Source organism: Carassius gibelio, chromosome A22 (assembly GCF_023724105.1).
Source record: "Carassius gibelio isolate Cgi1373 ecotype wild population from Czech Republic chromosome A22, carGib1.2-hapl.c, whole genome shotgun sequence".
NCBI classification, from domain to species: domain Eukaryota; kingdom Metazoa; phylum Chordata; class Actinopteri; order Cypriniformes; family Cyprinidae; genus Carassius; species Carassius gibelio.
In genome coordinates this window covers 12,540,210-12,562,732 of record NC_068392.1, presented here as the reverse complement: position 1 = coordinate 12,562,732, position 22,523 = coordinate 12,540,210, and the positions used below count along the sequence as shown (strand labels likewise).

At 33.9% G+C, this 22,523-nt stretch overlaps 2 protein-coding genes and 1 pseudogene across 2 annotated transcripts; 1 reads left to right on the top strand and 2 right to left on the bottom strand.

Moving 5' to 3' along the window:
* The first annotated feature begins 226 nt into the window (after positions 1 to 226).
* On the top strand, positions 227 to 3,613 carry LOC127943129 (regulator of G-protein signaling 21-like). Its single transcript, XM_052539324.1, has 5 exons — positions 227 to 1,382; positions 1,466 to 1,552; positions 1,760 to 1,821; positions 2,120 to 2,286; positions 2,376 to 3,613. Exons 1-5 carry the CDS (start codon positions 1,276 to 1,278, stop codon positions 2,553 to 2,555), a joined length of 603 nt encoding a protein of 200 aa, XP_052395284.1. The 5' UTR covers positions 227 to 1,275; the 3' UTR covers positions 2,556 to 3,613.
* A 3,526-nt stretch (positions 3,614 to 7,139) lies between these two features.
* LOC127943444 (ubiquitin carboxyl-terminal hydrolase isozyme L5) lies at positions 7,140 to 13,236 on the bottom strand. The gene is made up of 11 exons (XM_052539918.1): positions 13,021 to 13,236; positions 10,041 to 10,104; positions 9,861 to 9,966; positions 9,646 to 9,771; positions 9,502 to 9,563; positions 9,276 to 9,406; positions 9,135 to 9,198; positions 8,950 to 9,052; positions 8,758 to 8,871; positions 7,671 to 7,769; positions 7,140 to 7,353 (listed from the first exon to the last, which is right to left on the bottom strand). Exons 1-11 carry the CDS (start codon positions 13,094 to 13,096, stop codon positions 7,309 to 7,311), a joined length of 990 nt encoding a protein of 329 aa, XP_052395878.1. The 5' UTR covers positions 13,097 to 13,236; the 3' UTR covers positions 7,140 to 7,308.
* An 802-nt stretch (positions 13,237 to 14,038) lies between these two features.
* On the bottom strand, positions 14,039 to 14,975 carry LOC127942596 (uncharacterized; annotated as a pseudogene).
* Positions 14,976 to 22,523: the final 7,548 nt, after the last annotated feature.

The window sequence follows — 22,523 nt, the reverse complement described above, 5'->3', positions numbered from 1 at the left end:
ATATATCCATCCGTCTGTCTATATAAAATGTGTATATAATATATTGTAATATTCTATCTATATGTCAAATATTTATATCGAAATTATATAATCATAAAGGCAAACTGCATATAACAATTTACTGTAAATATATATCAAAAGTGTAATTATAAATAAAGCATTTATATATATATATATATATATATATATATATATATGCATATCTGTGATCCATACAATGTTCATATGCCCAATATCATAATTTCGCCATCTGACTTGAGAAATGCACTTGTTGGATGCGGTTGCAGTCTTTTGAATCTGACATTTAAGTTGCATCAGAAATAAGTTAGCATTTACCATTTAGTCATGCAGTTTGTCATACAAACAGTTCCTGTGCAGCAGTTAAATCAGATATAAGGGACGTTTTTGCATTAGGCTCCACTTTTAAAGACAAAACCAATTCTCATGCACAAGAATGGCTAAAAACGGTTCGTCTGTCATGCAAACATGTTGACTTAATTTAGTCAAGGGTTCAATGCCGTTTATTTTGTCACAGATGTTTACTCTTTTACCACAGCACTGTGTGTTCATTGGTGAAACCCTTGAAACACACGAAATGTGATCTACTGCTCTTTTTCTTCAGGAAATGCATTTTTCTGTATCATCTAGTAAATCTGAAATCCTTCACCCGATGTAATAAGCACACTGATCAGTTTAGCCTGATGCTTACAGTTAAAAAGCAAAAATGGCACAGAATAAAACATGTTTTGTAGTCTGACTCACATCCAAAGTAATTAAAATGCTGAGCTCTTTTTTTTTTAGAAACTCGTTTCTATAAATAAAGCACTGTGGAATGCTGTTTGGGAACAAACCTGTTTGCTTAGTACTGTTTGTCTGAGACGGATATTGCGTCAACATCCTCAAGTTACAGACGTGACTCAGTATTGATCGTCTTGAAACGTACACGTTCATGGTCTTTATTTTCACAACTTTGCGCATTCTGTAATAAAAACATTCAAAATGATTTAATAACACAAATGGAAATTAAGGGGAAAGGGTTTGCATGGCATCAAATAATGTTAAATAAATCAAAAGTTAATTTCACAGACATTAATCCTAATCTAATGCATTCCAAGTCAAAAGCTGGTGATTATTTGAGAAAGAGCTGCACACTCACACACTGATGCAGGGCGGCCAATCAGAGTCTTCCCCTGTTGATAAGGCCCCACCCAAAGCACAGAAAATGGTATAAAAGCCCCACACTGCAAGTCACTGTATGTTTCAGTTCAATGGAAAATGATGGATAGACTGGCAAAAATGAAAAAGTCAACGCAAGATTCGAGCAAGGAGCGTTTGATCTACTTCAGGAACCCTGATACGACTACAGAGCAGAACGAAATGAAGTGAGACTTTTATCACTTTGCTTTTTGTTTTATGCAGAACAATTAATCCGTGGTTGCTAATCTTTCTGGATTATGATTAACAGACAAACAAACTGGAGATCGAGAATGTTTTTTAAGACTTTTCCTGTGAGAGAATCACGCCATACAATGCCACAGATAAAATCATACGGGTGAGCATTAAAAATACTTTGCATAAATCACTAAGCATATGTGCATGTATTAAAGTGGGATAATGGATTTATAAAAAAAAAGACATCAGATGAAAATCTAAAATTTTAATCTAAATAAAATAATAAATTATTATATTAAATTTAAATACAATTATTAATTATTTAATTATTAATATATTTTTTTTCATTCTCTTTAAATTCCCACAGGCCAACTACTGTAGAAGTTACTCGATGGGCTCAGTCTCTGGACAACTTGCTGAGTAGCAAATGTAATTATTATTTCACTTTATGAATTTTATGTCCATATTTATAATATTTTATTAAATCATTTTTTATATATTTTCTTTTTAGAATTTCTACACATATAAAATATTTATTTGTTATTTTTAATATATTTAATATTTATTAATATTCCATAATATATATATATCTTTTTTCTTTTTTTTATATATATCTTTTTAATCACACGCACAGGTGTACAAAAAATGTCTTATTTTTTTATTTTAAGTTGGAAATGCACCACATAGTGTAATGTTAACTGATTGATTTAATATCCTCATTTCTCAGGTGGATTAACTGCTTTGCGACTGTTCATGAAGTCTGAACACAGCGAGGAGAACATCGAGTTCTGGATGGCTTGTGAAGAGTTCAGAAAGATCAGGTCCAGATCAAAACTCAAATCCAGGGCAAAAACCATATACGATGAATTCATCAGGCCAGATTCTCCAAAAGAGGTGAGGTTTAGTCAATGACAACAAAGTGGACTCATTTTCATTTAGCTGCACCACACATTCCCTTGATTTCTTTCAATTCTTCGCTCTAGATCAACCTGGACTTCTACACAAGAGAGTCTCTTCACCAAAGCCTTCTGATCCCAACGCAGTGGAGTTTCAAAGCAGCCCAAAACCGAGTTTACTTCCTGATGGAGCACAACTCGTACCCTCGGTTCCTGGACTCTGAACTCTATCAGAAGCTCTGCAGGATTGCTGCAGGAGAGCGATAATGTGTTCAGTCGCTGTATTTCAACAGATGGCCGGTCCGTTTTAGAATGCTGTGCATCCAGTGTTTCATGTTCTCTGTAGTGATAGTGCTACTGTGATTTCAGTGTATTTAAATATTGCATATTTTGCACAGATTTGTAAATAGTTAAGACGAATGTCTGGCATTGGTATTGAATGTTCACATATGTGAACCTGGAGCACAAAACCAGTCTTAAGTCGCTCTGTATATTTATTAGCAGTAGCCAAAAAAAAAATATCGCATGGATCAAAATGATCGATTTTTCTTTTAAGCCACAAATCATTAGGATATTAAGTAAAGATCATGTTAAATGAGGATATTTTGTAAATTTCCTACTGTTAATATATCAGTATATCAAAACTTAAAAATTAGTAATGTGAATTGCGAAGAACTTCATTTGGACAACTTCAAAGGGGATTTTCTCAGTATTTCGTTTTGTTTCCAACCTCAGATTCCAGATTTTTAAATAGTTGTATCTCGTCCACACATTGTCTGATCCTAATAAACCATACCTCAATGGAAATCTTATTAATTCAGATGATGTATAAATCTTAATATCGAAAAATTGACACTTAAGGTTTTGTGGTCCAGGGTCAAATATATATTATGTTTTGGTGTTTACTTGTAGGTCTTTTTTATAATTTTTTTTGCTTTTCAATGCAATAATGAATAATTTTTTGGATTAAATATTTTTTTAATTGTCATTCCAGTACTTTCTGGAGTTTTGGGGGCACTGCGAATAAAACAAAATGTAAGCAAAAGGTGTATAAATGTTAAGCGGCTGACAATGGATTTGTATTTTATTTTTACCAGCATTGGTTAATATTGAATATTTAATTATTCATGCTTATTTCCCCATGTTTTTTTTTTTTTTTTACCTTTGCTATCATCTAACCGTTTCTGAAAGTTAATCTCTAAAAACACCAATTACAATAATAATAACACAAATTTTTGGATTGAATAATATTCATTAGTCCTTCCATTATACTGTAAATAATAATTGTAAATACTGTAAATAAAAGATTATTGGATTAAGTATTACAGGAAACTACTGTTTTATTCTTTCTACTTCTACTTCAGAATGTAAAGTTTAAATTCAAGTGCACCATGGTACTTGTCAATCTCTGTAATTATTTGTAAAATTTACAAGCAATATATGAGTGATAATTACTTCTACACAATTTTTTAAGCCTACCTTTCTAGACTAATAATGATAATAATTATTATAATTATATATACAACCAAAATTGTTGCGTGTGCTATATGATAATCTGTGAGAACAAATTTCCCGTTAAGGGAAAATAAATTATCTATCTAAAATGCTATAGGAATATTGTTATTATATACAGCAAATCCTATCACTTCCCAACTTGTTACACATTTGTTGATGACAGCATTCCTGCTTCATATTAATTCAAGTTGAAGTGTAAATTCAGTTGCATCACAACAACAGAACATTTCATAAACATCCTTGCACTGCTATTGGTTGGGCAAACAACTAGCCCCGCCCCAAACTCACAACATTAATTGCTCTGATACCTTTAAAGCTATTTTTAGACCAAATAAATGCCTTTCAAGTAAACGATCAGATCAGTTCAACGTCCCATGACCAGTTTTACAAGTTTGTCTCATTAACCAAAACAAACTAAAGTGCAGTTTGCGCAACAAGCTCACCCACATTTGATGAATTACTGCAGACTTCACCTCTCCAAACATTTACAGAATACTCTCGCGTACTCACGTCATTTCACTGGTATATCAAACTTTATCATCTTCCCATTTAAGGCATGACTGAAAGACCTGAGATGTACCTGCAGAACAAAACAAAACTCACGTAGAGAAAAGCACTGAATGCACATAGTGAGCAGAACATTCTGAGCTTAACATGTTTGTTTTGTTCCAGCTGCAAACAGCACACGTTTGACACCGCTAAGTGTGTGTGTGCAAGGGGTTTAATTTACCTCCAAGGCACATCTGTGTTCCTTCTGGTCCTGTAGATGACCTCATGGCTGTCCGACACTGAACAGACACCAAACACTGCGTCTGTTTAACCGATCCAAGAACGTGTTCACAGACTCAACAGCTATTTACAAACAGAGCTGGCTTTCTTCAACTCAATTCCCATGGTTCACCTTCATCTCTGCAGTGGGCCTGGGACACTTACTGGATGCAAAGCTTGAAAATATATGAATCTCAAAGCATGTTTTTCAAAGCAAAAAAAGAAAAGATGAATGGGATGACCTTTACGGAGACCTGGACTTCATTACCACACTAAAAATCAGCTTGGGATCAGTTGGTTTAAAATTCAAAGGCAAAATGTATTAGAAAAAAAAGTAAACAAAATACAAAACTGTATAAACAATATTTTATCAATTCAGAATTGAAAATGTGTACTTGTGATTCACACACACACCAAAAAACAAATACAAAAAAAAACAAAAAAATAATAAATAAAAAAACACCTTCCACAAATTTTGAAGTATGACTTCAGAGTTTAAAAATACTTTTTTGGGGCCAATAGATACATGAACACAAATGCAATTTAAAACAAATTTAGTGAACAAATAATAGTAATAATAATAATAATAAATATATATTTATTTAATATATTTAAATATGAATGAAGTGTTGAAAAAGACTTCTGAGGGAAGCTAAAAAGCAGCTATAGAAAATGTGTTTTGTAAGGCCGCACCAGAATAACCTCTCGAGACTTCTGTAGTTTGAAGGTATTCAACACATGTTGATAACGCAGATGTTTGGAATAGTTCTGAAATTCAGAACATGTTCACAACTTGCACACTATTAAAGACATAACTCAATTTTGTTGTTGTTGAAAAGAGTAAGATTTTTCACATAATAGGGTCGAACTTGACACTTTCACAGTGCGTGCGCGCGTCACACAGCAGGTAATGACGATATCATCATCACGCACCGGCGCAGTTTCACGATATTATCATGGCCTCGATCAGCTCTGACGGCTATAATGTAAGATAGCGCGTTCTTTCACGGCGTTGTGACACGGTTATCATGTACTACAGCGGCTCTGCGAAGATCACTAGTAGTCTGGGGAGTTTAAAAGAATGTAAATAAACAGTCCGGCGGCAAATATAGAAAGCAAGTCACTGTGTAAACGACTGTCGCGCGCTGCGAGTACAGATGAAAAACACAAGGCTTGCCAAGCTCTCGGCTGATTTAAGCCTCTGCTTTAACGCTGCAGATCACTGAAAGGCCCGTTCAGCTTTTTTTGAACACTTAAGTTTCCATCACTTAATGTATACGCCTGCACGAGAAAGGCAAAGGTCCGAAATTTCGAAGAAGGGTATATGTTATACCTACAGTGCTTTTGCATGTTATATTTATAGCACCTCTAGCGTCATCAGACGGAATTGCACAAATTACCACCGCTTTCATGCAGAGAAGCGGGGATTGGATTTTTTTTTTTTTTTTTTTTGCATGAATAAAAGGTATTTTTCATGTTATGTATAAATTAAAAACTTACTTAAACTTGAAATAAAAATAATAAAAATGCCGTAGTATATAAATAAAGCCAAAATAATACTGGCCTCTCTCTCTCTCTCTCTCTCTATATATATATATTAGAAGAAAAAAATAAGACATTGAAATTACCCATTACTCAATCAGTGAATATTTCTGAGTAATTTCATTTTTGAATTTAACATGACTTTTAAGTCACTGCAAAAAATAATAATATAAAAAAATAAATAATAATAATATTAATAATAATAATAAAAAAACCTGATGAACATTTGTACAAAATGACTACAACTCATATATAAACAATAATGGTTTATAAATAATATAACAATGACATGGCCTCATATATTTTGCAATTAAATACACACATGGAAATTACATGGAAATATTACCCATTACTCCACCAGTGAATATTTCTCTAGTAGAAATAGTACTTAGTTTCATTTTTTTAGGTCAATGTTCGATTTTAAAGTCAATGTAGACAAAAAAAAAGATGTTGAACATTAGTCCTGTTATTTGTCAATGGAAACATACATATACATATTTAACACCTTTTCTGCATTAAAGCCATATTGAATAGCTAGTGAGTTATTTTTGAGGATTGCAAACATGCAAATAGAGATATATTTTCACTACTGGTTGCTAGAGTTGGAACAACAATCCTGACCGCAGTCTCTCTGCCCATGAGTCTGCGTCACACTCCCAAATTAAACATCCCAGATGACAGGAAACATCAGGACAAAACCCAGCTCTACTTACAGACATGAAAAACACAAAACCGCCATGTAAAGCAACCAATTCTTTGAAAACAAGAAGCAGTTTGACATTGCTTAACAGACTGGAAGAAGTTTTCCATGTGTTATTAATATAGATTTATGATACATCATAATTTAAAATCTTTCTAGATTCGGCTGTTACTGACCGAAGAGATTTTCCATTCTGATTATGCGCATTATTAATAGATCATGAATAACAGAATAATATATAACTTAGTGCTTTAATGTACAGTATTTTACAGCAATTTAAGTAGACTTTCACTGTGTGCTAATAAGAAAAACATGAAACAACACTATTACTGAACAAATGAAATTTATATGAAAATAAGACATTATTTAAACATCTCTTCGCATGCATGCACAGACATGAAGGAAATGTCAGCTGCTCGTTTTATGGATAATAAAGACAAATGCACATCAAGATATTCCGTGGCATAAAATTAAACCGGGTCTAACAATGTGGGGTTACTTGGCTTCTTGTATTTTTTTGGCACTTTGTTTTTCCTTTGCCTGAAGAAACAGAGAGGAGAAAAAAAAAAGACAATTTCATTTGAGAATTTTGAATATGAATACTGGAATATTTCCAACACTGCACTCTGGGTGTATAAATGCAAATGTACTAGCGTATTATATGGATGCTCTTACAGCAGAACTATAATAAGTTTTATTTATTTTTATATTTTTTGCATAATACCATTTAAAGTTCATTGTCTTATTTGCTGTGAGGTTTCATGCAAATCCAATTACCAAGAGAACAACTGCAAGCTCAACAGCGTAGTTCAAGCTAACGAGACAGCACTGTCCTCTAGTGGTGTGACTGGACTTACCTTCTCCACCAGAGGAATCAGCTGCTGATATTCAGCCAGCGTCTTCAGTAACTCCATTATAAAGGGCAGGTAGTTGTGCTTCCTTCTAATGTTCTCAACCTTCAAAAAAAAAAAAAATATTCTAATGTTTACGTTTCATATTCTTATACTTTATTTAAAAAGCATTTTGCAACCACCACCACCACCACAACAACAACAACAACAACAACAACAACAACAACAACAACAACAACAACAACAACAACAACAACAACAACAACAACAACAATAATAATGTTATTGTTTTCATCACTGGTCCTTTAAGTTTTCTTTAACTTTGTTATAAAATATCACTTTATAATAATTATAAAAATATTTGTATCATTCATTTATATTTTATAAACAATTAAAAGTAAACATAACAATTATTAAAAATTATTATAGAATTACAAATATTATTATTATATAATATATATAATATGTGAGTTATAACAAGTTTTTTATAATACTTTTAATAATAATATTACTATAAGAGTGATATTTATAACTTCAAAAATAAATAATAATTATTATTGTTATAAAGTTACATTTGTAAAACTTATAGTTTTTGAAGTGTCAATGAGGAAAACAACAAAATTTAGATATTTGACATTTCATACTTTATACCATATTATAGTACGTATTAATATAATTCACATTTTTAATTAGGAAAATAATAATAATAATAATATTACTATTATAATAAAATCTATTTATAACATATATAACCTAAAGGCTATCTTTTTAATGATCAATGAGGCAAAAACAAAAAATGATATTATTAATAATAATGTTATCTTGTTTTAATAATATTAAATAAATATTTAATAATGTTACATTTTATGATGCATTATACTCATTTGTAATATAAACTTTTAAAAGACAAATTAATAATAATAATAATAATCATAATAATATTATGATTATTATTGTTAAGTTATATTTTATAACATGCATAAATAATTTTTATTTATTGTTTTTAAAGGCTCAACAAAGAAAACCATATTAATAATACGCTATTAACAAATGACTTTTTAAACGCTCACTGACGGACAATAGAAGTGCATACTTTGTATCTTTTAAGTTTTTGGTTCTCTTCATCGATCAGGAGCTGGTACTTGGCGATCTCTGACTGGATAGAGCTGAGATGATTTCCACTCTGGTCCGTGTCCATCGGCTCTTCCTGTGAACAGCAGAGACGTCTTTAAACAATCTTCAACATTCGGTCGTTCCAGCATTTGACGCAGTCAGAAGATCTCACCTCAGCGAGCTGCGCCTGGAGTTCAACGATCTTCTTCTCATAGATCATCTTGCGGTCTGAAACAATGGCCATCAAGTTGAATCGAATCTCACCCTCGCTGTATCTGGATGAGTTCAAAAGCAGAAATTCTTTAATAAAAATAGTTCTGTAGAAATATCACCGGCTCAAACCAGTTTGACGCTTACTTCTGTATTCTTTTCTCAATGACGGGCCGCACAGCACTGATCCAATCATCCTGGTCACACACACCTGACAATATAACAAAATCATTTAAAAACACGAAAAAAACTGCTCAACTACAAACGATTGAATGCCGATTCATCTACCCAAGTCTATGGGTCCTTCACGAAGTCCATCCAACTCATACAATCGACCGTTAACAGGAACGTAGCTCACAAAATGAAAAGCGTCCTCTTCTTTAGCCGACGACTTCGCGTCAAACTCAAACATCTGTTGTCTACAAAAAAAAATAAAAAGACAATTTCCAATTATATAACATTTGTCATATGGTACAACAGAAAACAAATGAACATAAAAGCATGTGAAAATAACCTGGCGAAGCTGTTGTGAACTTGTCGAATCACTTCAGAGTTACTGAGAGCAAGGCCCTTCATCTTAAACATCAAAGACAAAGACAAGCTTAATAAACAATAATATTGAAAAATATCTGTTAAAATAAAATACGCACCAACTTACCGCAGCGTCAAAACTCTGTGAAAACTCTTTAAACTCGGACAGCGTTTCCCCGAGGTGCATATCAGGATGCGTACAGTTTAACAACACACTGACGATCGCTTGGGTCGCACAAGCATTATTGATGACCTGAAACAGTTTGCGAATATTCATTTCTGGTTATCCTTTTTACACTTTGTTACAGATCGCTGGATTTAGTGAAATGCATGACTGTGCACCTGCTTGGCGAAGAAGATCTGATCCAGCCTTGAGTCTTGAACTATAGACCCCGCTGGCTCCTCACCGGGTTGCCACTTGAAGAGGAAAATCAGTCCATGAACGGGCCTGGAATGATTTAGATGCAGTTTAAACACTGGAGGAAGACTGGATATAATAATTGATTCAAGGATGTTGCTTACTTGAGATTTTCAAAGTTTTCTGGCTCCATGCTCCATATCTCTTCCACCTGTGCGCCTTTGCACCCTGATGACAACAACAGAAACATGGATCGATGCTTAATCGAAGATTCAAAACCCACAAATTCTGCCTGTGTATATTCTGAATGTAATGTTCAAATGTACCAGTAGGGGTGCACGATTATGACAAAAATCATAATTGTCGATTATACCCTTGAAATTGTAATTGCGATAATTAATTACTTTTAGTTATTTTCTATAATATTAAGCCTCAAACGTAAACTATACATCAGATTGGTTTCTTCTTTAAATTAGGGCTATCGAAAAGTTAAAATATGAATGGCATTATAAAGTTATACTAAAACTAAAATTAAAATCAAATAAAAAAACCTTAAGATAACGCAAAAAAAAAACGCATCTTAAGTGCGCAGAATAACATAAGTGGACTTTGAATGATTACGTTATTGTGGCATCCATAATTGTAATCGCGATTAGTAATTCGATTAATTGTGCAGCTCTATGTACCAGTATAAAATAATTCTAAAAATCCTGAATCTTATGTTTGATTACACCATTGACAGTCCAGAAACATTTAAAAATACCAACAACGTTCAAAAATTGTCTCAATTGAATCAATAATGCCTAAACATGATGTGAAGTGAGGAACACTGGGCAAAATGCCAGAAAAAAAATGTTTTTGCAAACGATGCTCATATTGTTCACATTTTTACACAAAAATATGAACTGAATCCTCAGATATTCGGAACGTGACAAAATGATTTGACTCTTTGCAACCTGCATATGATATTCAAAGACACTGAATCAAATGTTTGGATGCATAATGTCCACTTATTAATAAAAAAATGTATTCAATATTCAGAACACACAAATGATGTACAGTAGTGTTGACATGACATGCAAATGCTGCTCTATTATAATGAACTGAATAGGGCTGGGATAAACGATTATTTTAAACGATTAATCTAGCGATAATTTTTTCGATGCATCGATTAATCTAACGATTAATTTTTTCAGACCGATTCGATTTCGATTATCTCCCCATTAATTGACTACTAACAATTTATACATGTTGATTTACATATCTGAATGAAAAAAAAAACATGAATTCCTTAACATTGCAATATATGTTTAAATTACAAAATAAAAGACCGACTAAGAATGCATTTGCACTTGTATAGAGATAGCATTCAATAAAACCTTGAAGCCTTGAAAACACATAGTTTACTGAAACAAGCTTACTGAACACATAGGGCCTAGTTTACTGAAAAAAGTTATTCTTTAACATGAAAATAACAACAACTTGATGTCTAGCATTCAATAAAAAAGTTCACCCAAAATACTTGTTTAGAGCAATTGAAAGAATACAGTATCCAATGTAAACTTGAGGGCTTTAAGCTAATACAGAGAGTGCTTTTCCAAAAAAAAAAAAAAGCCAGCAGCCTGTCATGAAGAAAATCAAAATCTCCGAATGCTCCACGTGAAACTTTGGTGTTCCGCCCTTTTTCTATCGTGTCTAATGATTTTGGTAAATATGCACGAGGGAGAGAGAGAGAGAGAGAGAGAGAGAGAGAGCAAGACAGTGCTCATGTAGTTTGAAGACTGTGAGTGCGCGAGAGCGAACAATGCCCATATTTTGCGTCGACGTAACCGATGACCTCGACGCGTTGTCCCATCCCTAGAACTGAAGGTTCGAACACAATATGAATGTCCAAAATGTCCACAAAAATATGAATCGAATGTTCAGAACGTGTCCAAATATAGAGTTGAAATGTTTGTAATGGGACCAGGGGCCAGCTGCATAAACTTAGCCTCGGTGTTAATACATTGTCTTAAGAACTAGTCTGACCAACTAGCAGTCATAGCATAGTCCACCCGTACATGATTTGGGATGCACCTTTACTTATTTAATGTATACAAAAAAAAATTCAAAATTCAAAATCCTCATCACTAATGTCTTGACATTTGATGTGTTTATTGAACCAATCAGATAAGAGTGAATGGAGAGTCAGTGACAGCCTCATATGATTGACTTCAAGAAGGTGGACCCGCCCCCTTCCTCATGGTCGGGTGAGAGAATCTTGCTAAAACTGTACACGATTGTATTCGGGTTACTTGTGAAACTTTTTGTCCTACATATGCAGTCATTTAGACATTTGCAAATTTTTTTACTCATACAGATTGGTTCTATGCAGTCAATCCGTTTTGCAGTTTTTTAAACTGTTGTTTTTGCTTGCGAATCACAGGCTTGCAGTGCTTTGGCCGTATGTTGGCCAAAAAAACAAGAAAAAAACAAAAAAACAACTGTGCCAAAAGTGTAAGCGCATAAAAATACAAGTCCAAAGTATAGAAATCATATTTATTTTGTATCAGCATGAAGCAAGCTGCAGTTTCACACTATCTACTTATTTGTATTTTTTATGTATTTTTTATTCTTTTATTATGTGTTTTATGTTCTGTCGCTGTCATTCTGTTGTACTGCGGAGCTTCTGTCACGAAAACAAATTCCTCGTATGTGTAAACATACCTGGCAATAAAGCTCATTCTGATTCTGATAACGGTTAAACAAAGCAAGTATTTTCTTACGTGCTTGAAAGACGATTTACACCTTTACAAAGATAATCTTGAGCATGCCAATTTAATTTACCCTTACAGTCTTATGTACACTTCCCCAACTCTGCATGCAAATCTTTATGGCATCATTTTACCTCCATACCATTAGACACAGGTTAAAAGCAGCAGCACTGTGTCATTCCGCTTTTTATTATCAAGTGTAGAGCAGCGCTGCCTCCCATTCAATTAATTCTGTGAATTATATGGATTTAAACGACATTGCAGGCAGGCAATCACACCCTATATAATCTACAGATCATGCTGAAATTCATAATCACTCCGCTGAAGCAGGACTGAAGCCCGCCCCGCACCGCTAGTGTAACGTTATCTAATATAACATTAGTGCACTCACCAAAGCCCTTGATCAGCTCTGTGAAAACCCCTGGGTCGCTCTCCATGAGACACCATTCCCCAGCGCTTCCAGCCATCTTACGAATTATTATTATTGTTTATTTTTTATTGTAAACGGAAAAATGTGTTCGTGTAGCGGTTAGACAAGGCTAATGGGACTCACTCGTGCATACGGTACTTTTCCCGGCATTCCTTTCGACATGCGTCATGTTTCTGCTTCACGTGGTGCTTTAGAAATGTGAGGCGCGCTTCTGCCTCCACGTGTCCAGGAGCGAATTCGAGCCGTTCTTTCAAGCTTTTTATTTAAACAATTCAATATTTCAAAATGTTTACATTTTCATTTAAAATATGCCAATATTATGTCAACACACGCTTTATATTAATAGATATATTAGCATTTAACAGGGCTTTCAGACTAGAAACAGGGTTGACATAATTTTTTTAATGACATTACCATTGAAGCCAAAATAAATATAATAATAATAATAATAAATATATGTTAATTTAATAATAAATATACAGTTCAGACCATTTGTTTTCTCGCAAATTCGAGTTTATAGCTGTCAGTAACAGTTTGTCTTTGCAATTGCGAGATCCAAAGTAAAAAAAATAAATAAAATAAAATAAAAAGTGTGAAAGGCATTTTTTTTTTTTCGGATTTGCAAAAAAAAATCTGAAATATAAACGGGCTTCCATACATTACTTCTTAAAGCCAGAAAGATATTTATTACCATCAATAATTTGTTTACAATGATGAAAAATAAGGTTTTATATCAATCCAGTTCTGTGCTTACATCACAAAAAAAAAAAATTTTTGTAAAATATTTTATTTGGAATATGTATGTACATTAAGAAAGGCTGAGGTATTGTACTCAGGTAAAAAAATGTAATCTAAAATGCTTAGTGTAATACCATTTGGTATTGTTTTTTTTTTTTTGTTGTTTTTTTTTTCAAGAAAACATACAGTGCATGATAACACCAAAATAACAATACTTACAACAAAGTCGATCAATCAAATACATATTAAAATGCAACTACTTAACCTCTGTTTGGGCTGTTCAAGGGTGACCAATGTGTATAAACACATATTTTTATTGAGCACTGCCTGAGCCCTCGGGGCTGGTACTCAAACAGCACGGCCTACACTGTTCAATAAGAGACAGAAGTTTCCCCTGCTGGTGCAGCTGTTTTGTATCTCTGCCTCCTCCAATGCACTGCCTGCTAATAAAGACTCTTAGCACCTGAAAGAGTTGAAAGGATTAAGTTCAACAACACTATCTAGACTAGAACAATATATCTCATTGCATGAATAATTCCAATCAACATCCAGGACTGGAACTGTTTTTTTTTACAAATAAATAAACAGCAAGACTCACTGTTCTGGCACCTGTCATTTGTGCTAAGGTCTCCTTGAGACGTCTACCATCATTGTGCTCATCTAGTTCAACAACTTTATATGCAGCTCCCTCTTACAGAATGGGCATGTGGTTTTGGAGAATATCACAACACAGTTACTGGAGACAACATTCTGTATAAAAAAGTTCCAGTTTAATCCAACATGAAGGTAAGTTATTAATTACATAATTTTGCTATCTGTCCATGTCCATGCAATTAAAATCAATAGGACCCGCTGTTTGATTACCAACATTCTTCAAAATACTTCAGGAAAAACAAAATCTTTTGGGTGGACTATCCCTTTAAGTTGGTAGTAACTAACTTAATGAGTTTGTGTGTGTGTGTGTGTGTGTCAGACGATGTAGCCATTATTTCAAAATAAAAATAACTGTTTTAAATGATTAATTCACGAATATAATACTGATCTGGGCTGAGTAAAAAAAAAAAAAAGGACAGACTTTTATCTTCGACTCACTATGAACCAAACCAAACCAGTATAAGCACCTGGACAAATTGACATGAGCCTGACAACCCAGGAGCTGACGAGGTGAAATTGCCCATTCTAGATAAACGACATAAATATGCCAACTCAACTCATAACTCAAAACTACTATTTACACAACAACAGACTTAGATTTACACAGAAGATGACCTTGTCATAATCACTGGTTTGTAAAAAAGACACGTTGAAGATCCAAGGAAAGCAAATGCAGTTAGTGCAGGTACAAGAGAAGGTCACCTTCGGACTGTTATTGTGCCGTTCCCGGCTGAATCAGGTAAGGATCTCACAGGGGGGATTTAAACATTTAATGAACCTAAAACAGCATCAAAATTCTAGAATGACTTTGTATCATTGCAAATTCGCAACAGTATTCCGCCATAAATCATACACGGCATTGATTGGTTCACCAGCGATGAGAAAAGGAACAGATGTCACGTGATTGGTCACACTTTACAGTACTAACTCTATGGCCAGTGGCACACCCAAACCTTAACATCCATTTAAAATAAACCCTTAACAGTAAAAGTACATTTCCTCACATTTCTATAGCTATCTTATTTTTAATATTTAAGATTGTGCTATCTGTTTCACTTCTGAAAATGAGAGCATGTTTTAATGAGACTCTAGATTCATTAGTCACTGGACGAAAACAACTAGAAGAAAAACAAAGTGCAGTAAATGGTAGCTATTTGAGCTACAAACCAGTGTTTGCAGTTATGACAGTACATTAATATGATAAGAATTACCAGTTTGCAGTATCAACCAGCATAACGAGCTGTTTTGTACAGCCACCCACATTCAAATGAACATTAAAATTAAGGGGTATAGAATTGTTTTATTTTGTCCTTTTTTTTTTTGTCTTTGTCCTTCTAAGTTTGTTATTTTATCCTTTATACTAAATATCCATTGGGTGGCACTATGCCATTCTGTAAAATACATTACACAGAACCAACAAAGGATTATTTTTTTCTTCTTGTGATCTCAGTTTTCCATTTTTTGGGTGATTTAATGGTGCTCCCTATCTCTGATTTTCACAAAAGCTGCCATATTACCATTTGCAAGAAAAAAAAAAAAAAACACATAAGGCAACCCAGTAATCCTTATGAATTAACCGAAGAGAATTAAGGCTGTTCTTGTCACTTTGTAAAAGAACATCAGTTATCCATCTCATAGTTATTCTGTCAACAATACGTTTCGAAAACCCAAACAATGAGAATGTTAAATTTTAAAGCACAGAAATGGCCCTAAAATTGTCCTGTAGCCTGAGGTTGCAGCTTTCTCTCTTTTAGCAGATTTGAAACAAAAAGAAACTTTGAATAATTTATTGCTTACATATTTTAAAGTTTAATGGCCTGAACTCCATACTCATTAACATTGTGAAAAGAAGATATGCATTGTCTTCACTTTTCCCTTTTTTTGTAATAAGCCTCATAAGTTTAGTTTGTTATCCTAAATTTTCAGAACCTGTCCTTATTGGAACTCTGTTGTAATTCACTCTAATTTCAAACCAGGTGTTTTTTTTTTTTTTTTGCATATTTCTCTCCTGATTCAGACGAGATTACTTTTCACTGGAGAAAGCAATTGTTATGGATAAAGTACTTGTATTTCAGATGAAAACAGTAGTTTGAAGTTAAGCAAATTTGTTGATTATAAACACACAGCCCCCACTCTGACGGCACCCATTCACTCTGACAGCAACGAGTGGACTCTCATTCTGACGGCACCCATTCACCCATGCTTTTCCATAATGAGAAGTATTAATGACGACAAAATCGAGTCAAAAACGAAAGTTTTCTAGAATGTTACTAGACCTGTGGGACAACATAAGACAAAAAAGATCATTTAATTATTAATTATCTTATTACGAAAAAACAAACAAAACAAAAAAACACAGGCTTTTATAGTGCAAAAGCACACTCACTCTTCTGCGCTACAGAGGCCTTCTTTTTTCATTTGCCCTTTTCTGATCCAGCAGTTATCAAGGGACTGTGTGTAAGCCACACGTCACAGTAATGGCGAAATCCTCCTTAGTATTTACAGTCTCATGACAAGTAATGACCGCCATACACGAACCGTCGGCGAACTCATTCCCCACCACATCCAGGAGCAGACGCCCCCCGCCCACGCTCCCTTCAGTGCGGTGTCATCGGAATATGCCCCGCTGATTTAATATCTGTTTGCTGCATGCATTTGCGGGTAGCCATGCAATCAAGCAAGAAGCCACTGCTGCGGCTGCTCTCATAAATCACCGTCCCTGGCGGACAATCACGCCTGGCTTTATGGAGGCAGGCACTAGTGAAGCCACTGATTACATTCACTGCCTTATTAAAAGCGTTCCCGCCGATGGAAAGGTGCGCGTCTTTATTTATCGGCCTGGTGTCATTTGCGGACGCTCTGTCTTTCACTCTTAAATGATTTGGCACAGTAATGGAATGACGCCTCATTGGAGTTCACAGGAGGAGAGGGTGCCGTTCCAATAATCTCTCGAGTATCACTTCACTGAACTGCCCGCGATTCCTCCCTCCTGTCAAAGCCAACTAACGTCTCCCCCTGAAGAAGGTACTACAACAGACTCGTCTTGGCAATAAGCTGTGGCATTTCGTTAGAGAAGGTTACTGCACTTAGTCACATAAGGGCTTGTCTCGAAGGCTGCATTTTGCACTTTCAGGTGGGCTTTGGACTTTTAGACTAGACAGAAGCCATGGTTGCAACTGATGGGGTGAAAGATGCAGAAATCTTTGAAAGATGACAAGTGGAGTTCTGGGTGTAGAATGACCGATTGGATCCATCCATTAATTGTTAAGATATTAGTCATTACCTTCGAATCACAGTTTTAAAATTAAATAAAAAGCAACAATTTCAGTACGACCCAGTATTAATTCAGTGTTTTTTGTGAAGCGCTATAAAGCATTCCTCGTATAACTTTCCATGACTTTTGCACGCCCTTTCTAGTCATTTATACAGTTACTCTAAGATTATGAAAAATATTTTTTATATTGATTACATCAATTACACTTGAATTTTTTTATTTTTTTGCTATACAGCTCTAAAATACAACTTTTCCATGACTTTTTGAGATATTCCTCATTTACATGACTTTTCCAGACCTTCAAATCTAAAAAATGGGTAAAATTTACAGTGAGATCCAGTATTATTTAATTCAATGTATGTTGTGACACAAAAAATCAACAACAACAAAAATTACAAATTGTGTGATCCAAGTCGTACTGTGTTCTTGTATTATTTTCAGTGACGTCCACATGGCCTTTATTGTCATTAATGCTGTATTTCTAGGATTTTTAACATTTCTTTTCCACATAGTTTGACACACATTTCCATTTGAATGTCAGTTAGGAGTTAAAATCCCAGATTAAAATACATAAAAATTGTATAATAAAAATATAAATCCAGTAGGATCCAGTATTAAGGATTCTTTGACAATAAATAATAGTAATAATAAAAAAAATAAAACAATAAATCCCAAAAATTCACTATTTTTGCACTAATTTTGATAATGATGTCAGCTAGGAATCCATGGAACAATTACACTTGACATTTTTTTTTTTTTTTTAACTAGCAAAAATAAGTATAATTTATTATTTTTTAGAACTTATAAAAAAAATTATTTATGTATTTTATGATAATAATAATAATGAAAAGTGTATACAAATTTTTCCAAGACTTTTCCATTATGTCAGCTATGAATACGTACTTGAATTTAAATTTATATACTATTCATGTAACTGTAAATGCTAGTTGTTCATTAATTTGAAAATCTACTAATTTCCATGACTTTTGACTCACCAGATTTCACAAGTTTTCAATGATCTGGATTCACAGCATTAAAAAACATAAATGAAAGAGAAATAGGTCATAATAAAAATGTATATTTCACACCACAGTAAATCAATGCTAACAATAACAAGCAAGTATAGTTACTGCAAATGTCAGGGAAAAAGACGGCTGGGTTAGCAAATTCTCACTATTCTCATTGCGAATTTTTTTTTGCTTTAAAGCACAAACACAAATTGCTTTTAAAAATACCAAATTATAACAGTCCACCACACCAACAGCTCATCTGCAATAAAACAGCTGAGCCTTGCATTAGATGTATTTGCTTCTACCACATGAACACATCAGGAAGTGTAATTCGTCTGAAATAGAGTTCAGAAATGATATGAGCCAAAAATGAGATCAAATGGAAGAGAAACGCAAGATAAAAGGACACAGAAGAACAGCAAGGGAACGTGAATTAAATAATAATAAAAAAACAGACTTGAAGAAATGAAGATAACTGTGATAAACTGCTAAATATTACATTTTTTATTTAGCTGGTATCATGATAGCAGGATTTAAATGGAAAAAGATAGTGTGAATGGCCCTCAGATGTGTTTTAAAACTGTATGATGGGGGCTTCTGCTCTGTATTCAGGAGGGATGGTTTGCCCTTGGTGGCATTTGTTGAAAGGTCACACATTGGTGATCCCAGTTGTTCAAGGTCTCAGAAGGGATTTCACAGCTTCTTGAGCGCAGTAATCCACTGGTGTCCATTCAAGACGGCAAATGAAATCCACCCCAAAGAGGGACTGGGGGAAATAGATACCTCCACCTGAGTGGAGCGCCGCTATAATTGGACAGTTCCAGGTGTGAAGAAGTGTGAATCATATTTTGATTGGGAGGAAAAAGCAATATGTCATGGAGGCTTCACAGCTTTTCAGAGATACAGTGCAAGGCTGGTTCTGCTGTGTTCAAGAGAGAGAGGAAAAAACCTAAAGTTGATAAAGTACAAAACCTTCATTAGCTACTTCTTAAAGGAATAGTTCATCCAAAAATTTAAATTGACTTTATTTGTTATCACCCTTTAGCCATGTAGGGTGTAGATCGAAACAGATGTTGAGGAAATAAGCATTGCTTCACTTGCTCATCCTCTGGAGTGAATGGGTGCCGTCAAAATGAGAGTCAAAACTCACCTGATTATGACATGTTTGTTATTTAGTTCATTAAGTTCCCTCGGTTCATTGTCAGTCGTTGTTTGTCTTTAAGTGCACACTGTAACACTAGCTTGGATACACCACGTTTATTCTTTGATTAGAAAACATATTGTAAAGTGGTCTGTAAAGTGATTCTTTTATAAGATCAAAAACCTTGTAAATTTGTGTCTGTCTACTTGACTTCAATCTGCTTACATGTAAAATTAGGTTAGCAATCAGCTAGCAGCTAAGGTCCTGTTAACACCTGGTCGCTTCATGCATTTTTTTCCCGGTCTGATATTTATCTGTTAAAATGGTTCCATGTACACTTGGCCACATATACGTTCCCACAAAAATGGAGGTAAATCTGATTTTAATTCCCATATATACGTCAATTCAACAGATGTCACATCAACGAATGCAAAATATATATATATTTTTTTTTTTTTCTACAATTTGTTTTACATGCAACTCATTTTAGTTGCATGTACAACAAACTCATTAAACTGTGAAAGTTAGAAAAAAGTCTCTTGAAAAAGAAAAAAGATGAACGAAGTCAGCCTTTGACCAGAACAAATAATAACATGAACAGAAATGCAAATGCTACACTAAACTAGTTTGATTTTATAAAACTTTATATTAAACTATCTAATAATGCAAAGATTAGAATTGAAAACTCATTGCACTTTAATAAAAGCCTACCTCCCGAAAACAAAGCCGAAAAGAAAAGAGGCTGAATTAACATGGGACATAAAGTGAAAAATTAAAATGACATACAGGGACAGACTCAAATATATACACTCTTAAAAGTACATTTTTATTTTTTTGGCAGTTATGTTTCCACAAAGAACCTTTAACAGCACAAAAGCTTCTTATTATTAAAATGTTCTTCACACCAAGACAAAAATGGTTCTTCTAAGAACTGTTGACTGATATTTTCTTTTGAAAACTGAAAACCATTCTTCTATGGCATTGCTGTGAAGATCCGCTTTTTGAACCCGTAGCAAATTTGCAGAATTCATATTACAATCAACTAAACCGTTTAAGCATTCAGTGTAATTTCAAATCAAGAAAATATTTTCGTGTCCATAGAAAATAACTTTCTTACATTGCTAGTGCAGCAGAGCATGAAACAAGATCAGGAATTGTTAAAGGGACATTATCCACAAGCAGTCACAGAATCAGAAACTTGTGTAATTTGTGCACAGAAGTTTTATTAACTAAACACTTACACAAACTAGTCTAACAAACACACACACACACACACACACACACACACACACACACACACACACACACACACACACACACACACACACACACACACACACACACACACACACACACACACACACACACACAGTAGATGAATGAAACCAGATAATGCAGCTATGGAAAATGAGTCGGTTAACCAAATGAGTGAAACCATTAGTGCCATTTTAAACTTGGGTCTGATACTAAACCTCAGTTTTGGTTAGTTAAATGTGTGATATTTGCATTGCCTTGGCCGTTGAACAAGCATCTGGATGCAAGGAGATAAGAGTGCAGAAGAAGAGAGAAGAGAGCAGCGGGTCACGGATGTGAGGCCTTTTAACTTCTGGTAACTGTTGATTTTTCTGATGTAAATAACGTTATGTGAATATTCACAGGCTGTTTTAATTTTGGTATAAATGCTTTGAGATAATATTTAGTGTTTTCAAGTCCTTTTATTGTAGCACCCAAGCCTCCCAATAATCGCAATAAGCATTGTGCTTTTTTTATTATAACACAAAGTCTCATGCTTCTGTCAATTTTAAGATCAAAATACTACTAATAAATATGTTTTACTCTCTTTTATTCGTAGTGAGATAACTACATTCACCTCAGTTCAAGTGGCATGTGAATCAAGGACATTTTCCTTTTTAATATTTGCAGCATGAAATAAACATGAATAAATATTTGAATGCATATTGAAAAAATAATAATAATCAGAACAATTCAATACAAATGAATGTCTCATGAAACTGATCAATTAGAGTTTCAAAAACATCTATAAGCTTATGTTTTACTGCTGTGAGGTTAGTGTTGAGAATGACAGGTTGGATGCTTTTTATTTTTATAGGTGTAATTTTTTAATTATCACTCAATATAACATGATTTTATTATCGTAATTGTGACTTTATTCTTAAAATAGTATGACCTTAATTTTATTTATTTCGTTATTTTTCAGCGTGACACTAAAATGCCGCTGGCTTTTTGTACTGTATGCAAACACTATCTTGGCATAGCGGCCCAAAAACAAAACAAGTAAATAATTGTAAAAAATTAAGTTAATGATACTGGCTCCCCATATCTCCATAATGGATGAAATGCACTGGATTACATAATGAAATAGTTTTTAATTTTTTATTTGAATGATTTCGTTTTGAAGTAGTAATTTATAGCATTCTATAAATATGTTTATCATGTCAGTGAGGCAAGCACTTGCTGAGTTTCAGTTCAGTTTGTGTGAAGCCTCTGTGCTCAAGATCGAGACTGCAGAAAGCCATCCTTTTTTCTTCTTCTTTATTTTACACAAGCACAATATTTTGTTGATATTGTGATAGCACACAAATAAAACTATTTTCAGTTCTGAATGATGGATACTCTGACCTTTATG

Excerpts from the sequence above, each read along its gene's own strand:
- LOC127943129 (XM_052539324.1), top strand. The coding sequence starts at position 1,276 with ATGATGGATAGACTGGCAAAAATGAAAAAGTCAACGCAAGATTCGAGC. Across the intron at positions 1,383-1,465 it reads ACAGAGCAGAACGAAATGAA|ACAAACAAACTGGAGATCGA; the intron begins GTGAGACTTTTA and ends TATGATTAACAG. Across the intron at positions 2,287-2,375 it reads GGCCAGATTCTCCAAAAGAG|ATCAACCTGGACTTCTACAC; the intron begins GTGAGGTTTAGT and ends TCTTCGCTCTAG.
- LOC127943444 (XM_052539918.1), bottom strand. The coding sequence starts at position 13,096 with ATGGCTGGAAGCGCTGGGGAATGGTGTCTCATGGAGAGCGACCCAGGG. Across the intron at positions 9,407-9,501 it reads GTTCACAACAGCTTCGCCAG|ACAACAGATGTTTGAGTTTG; the intron begins GTTATTTTCACA and ends TTTTTTTTGTAG. Across the intron at positions 7,770-8,757 it reads AAAAACTTAAAAGATACAAA|GTTGAGAACATTAGAAGGAA; the intron begins GTATGCACTTCT and ends TTTTTTTTGAAG.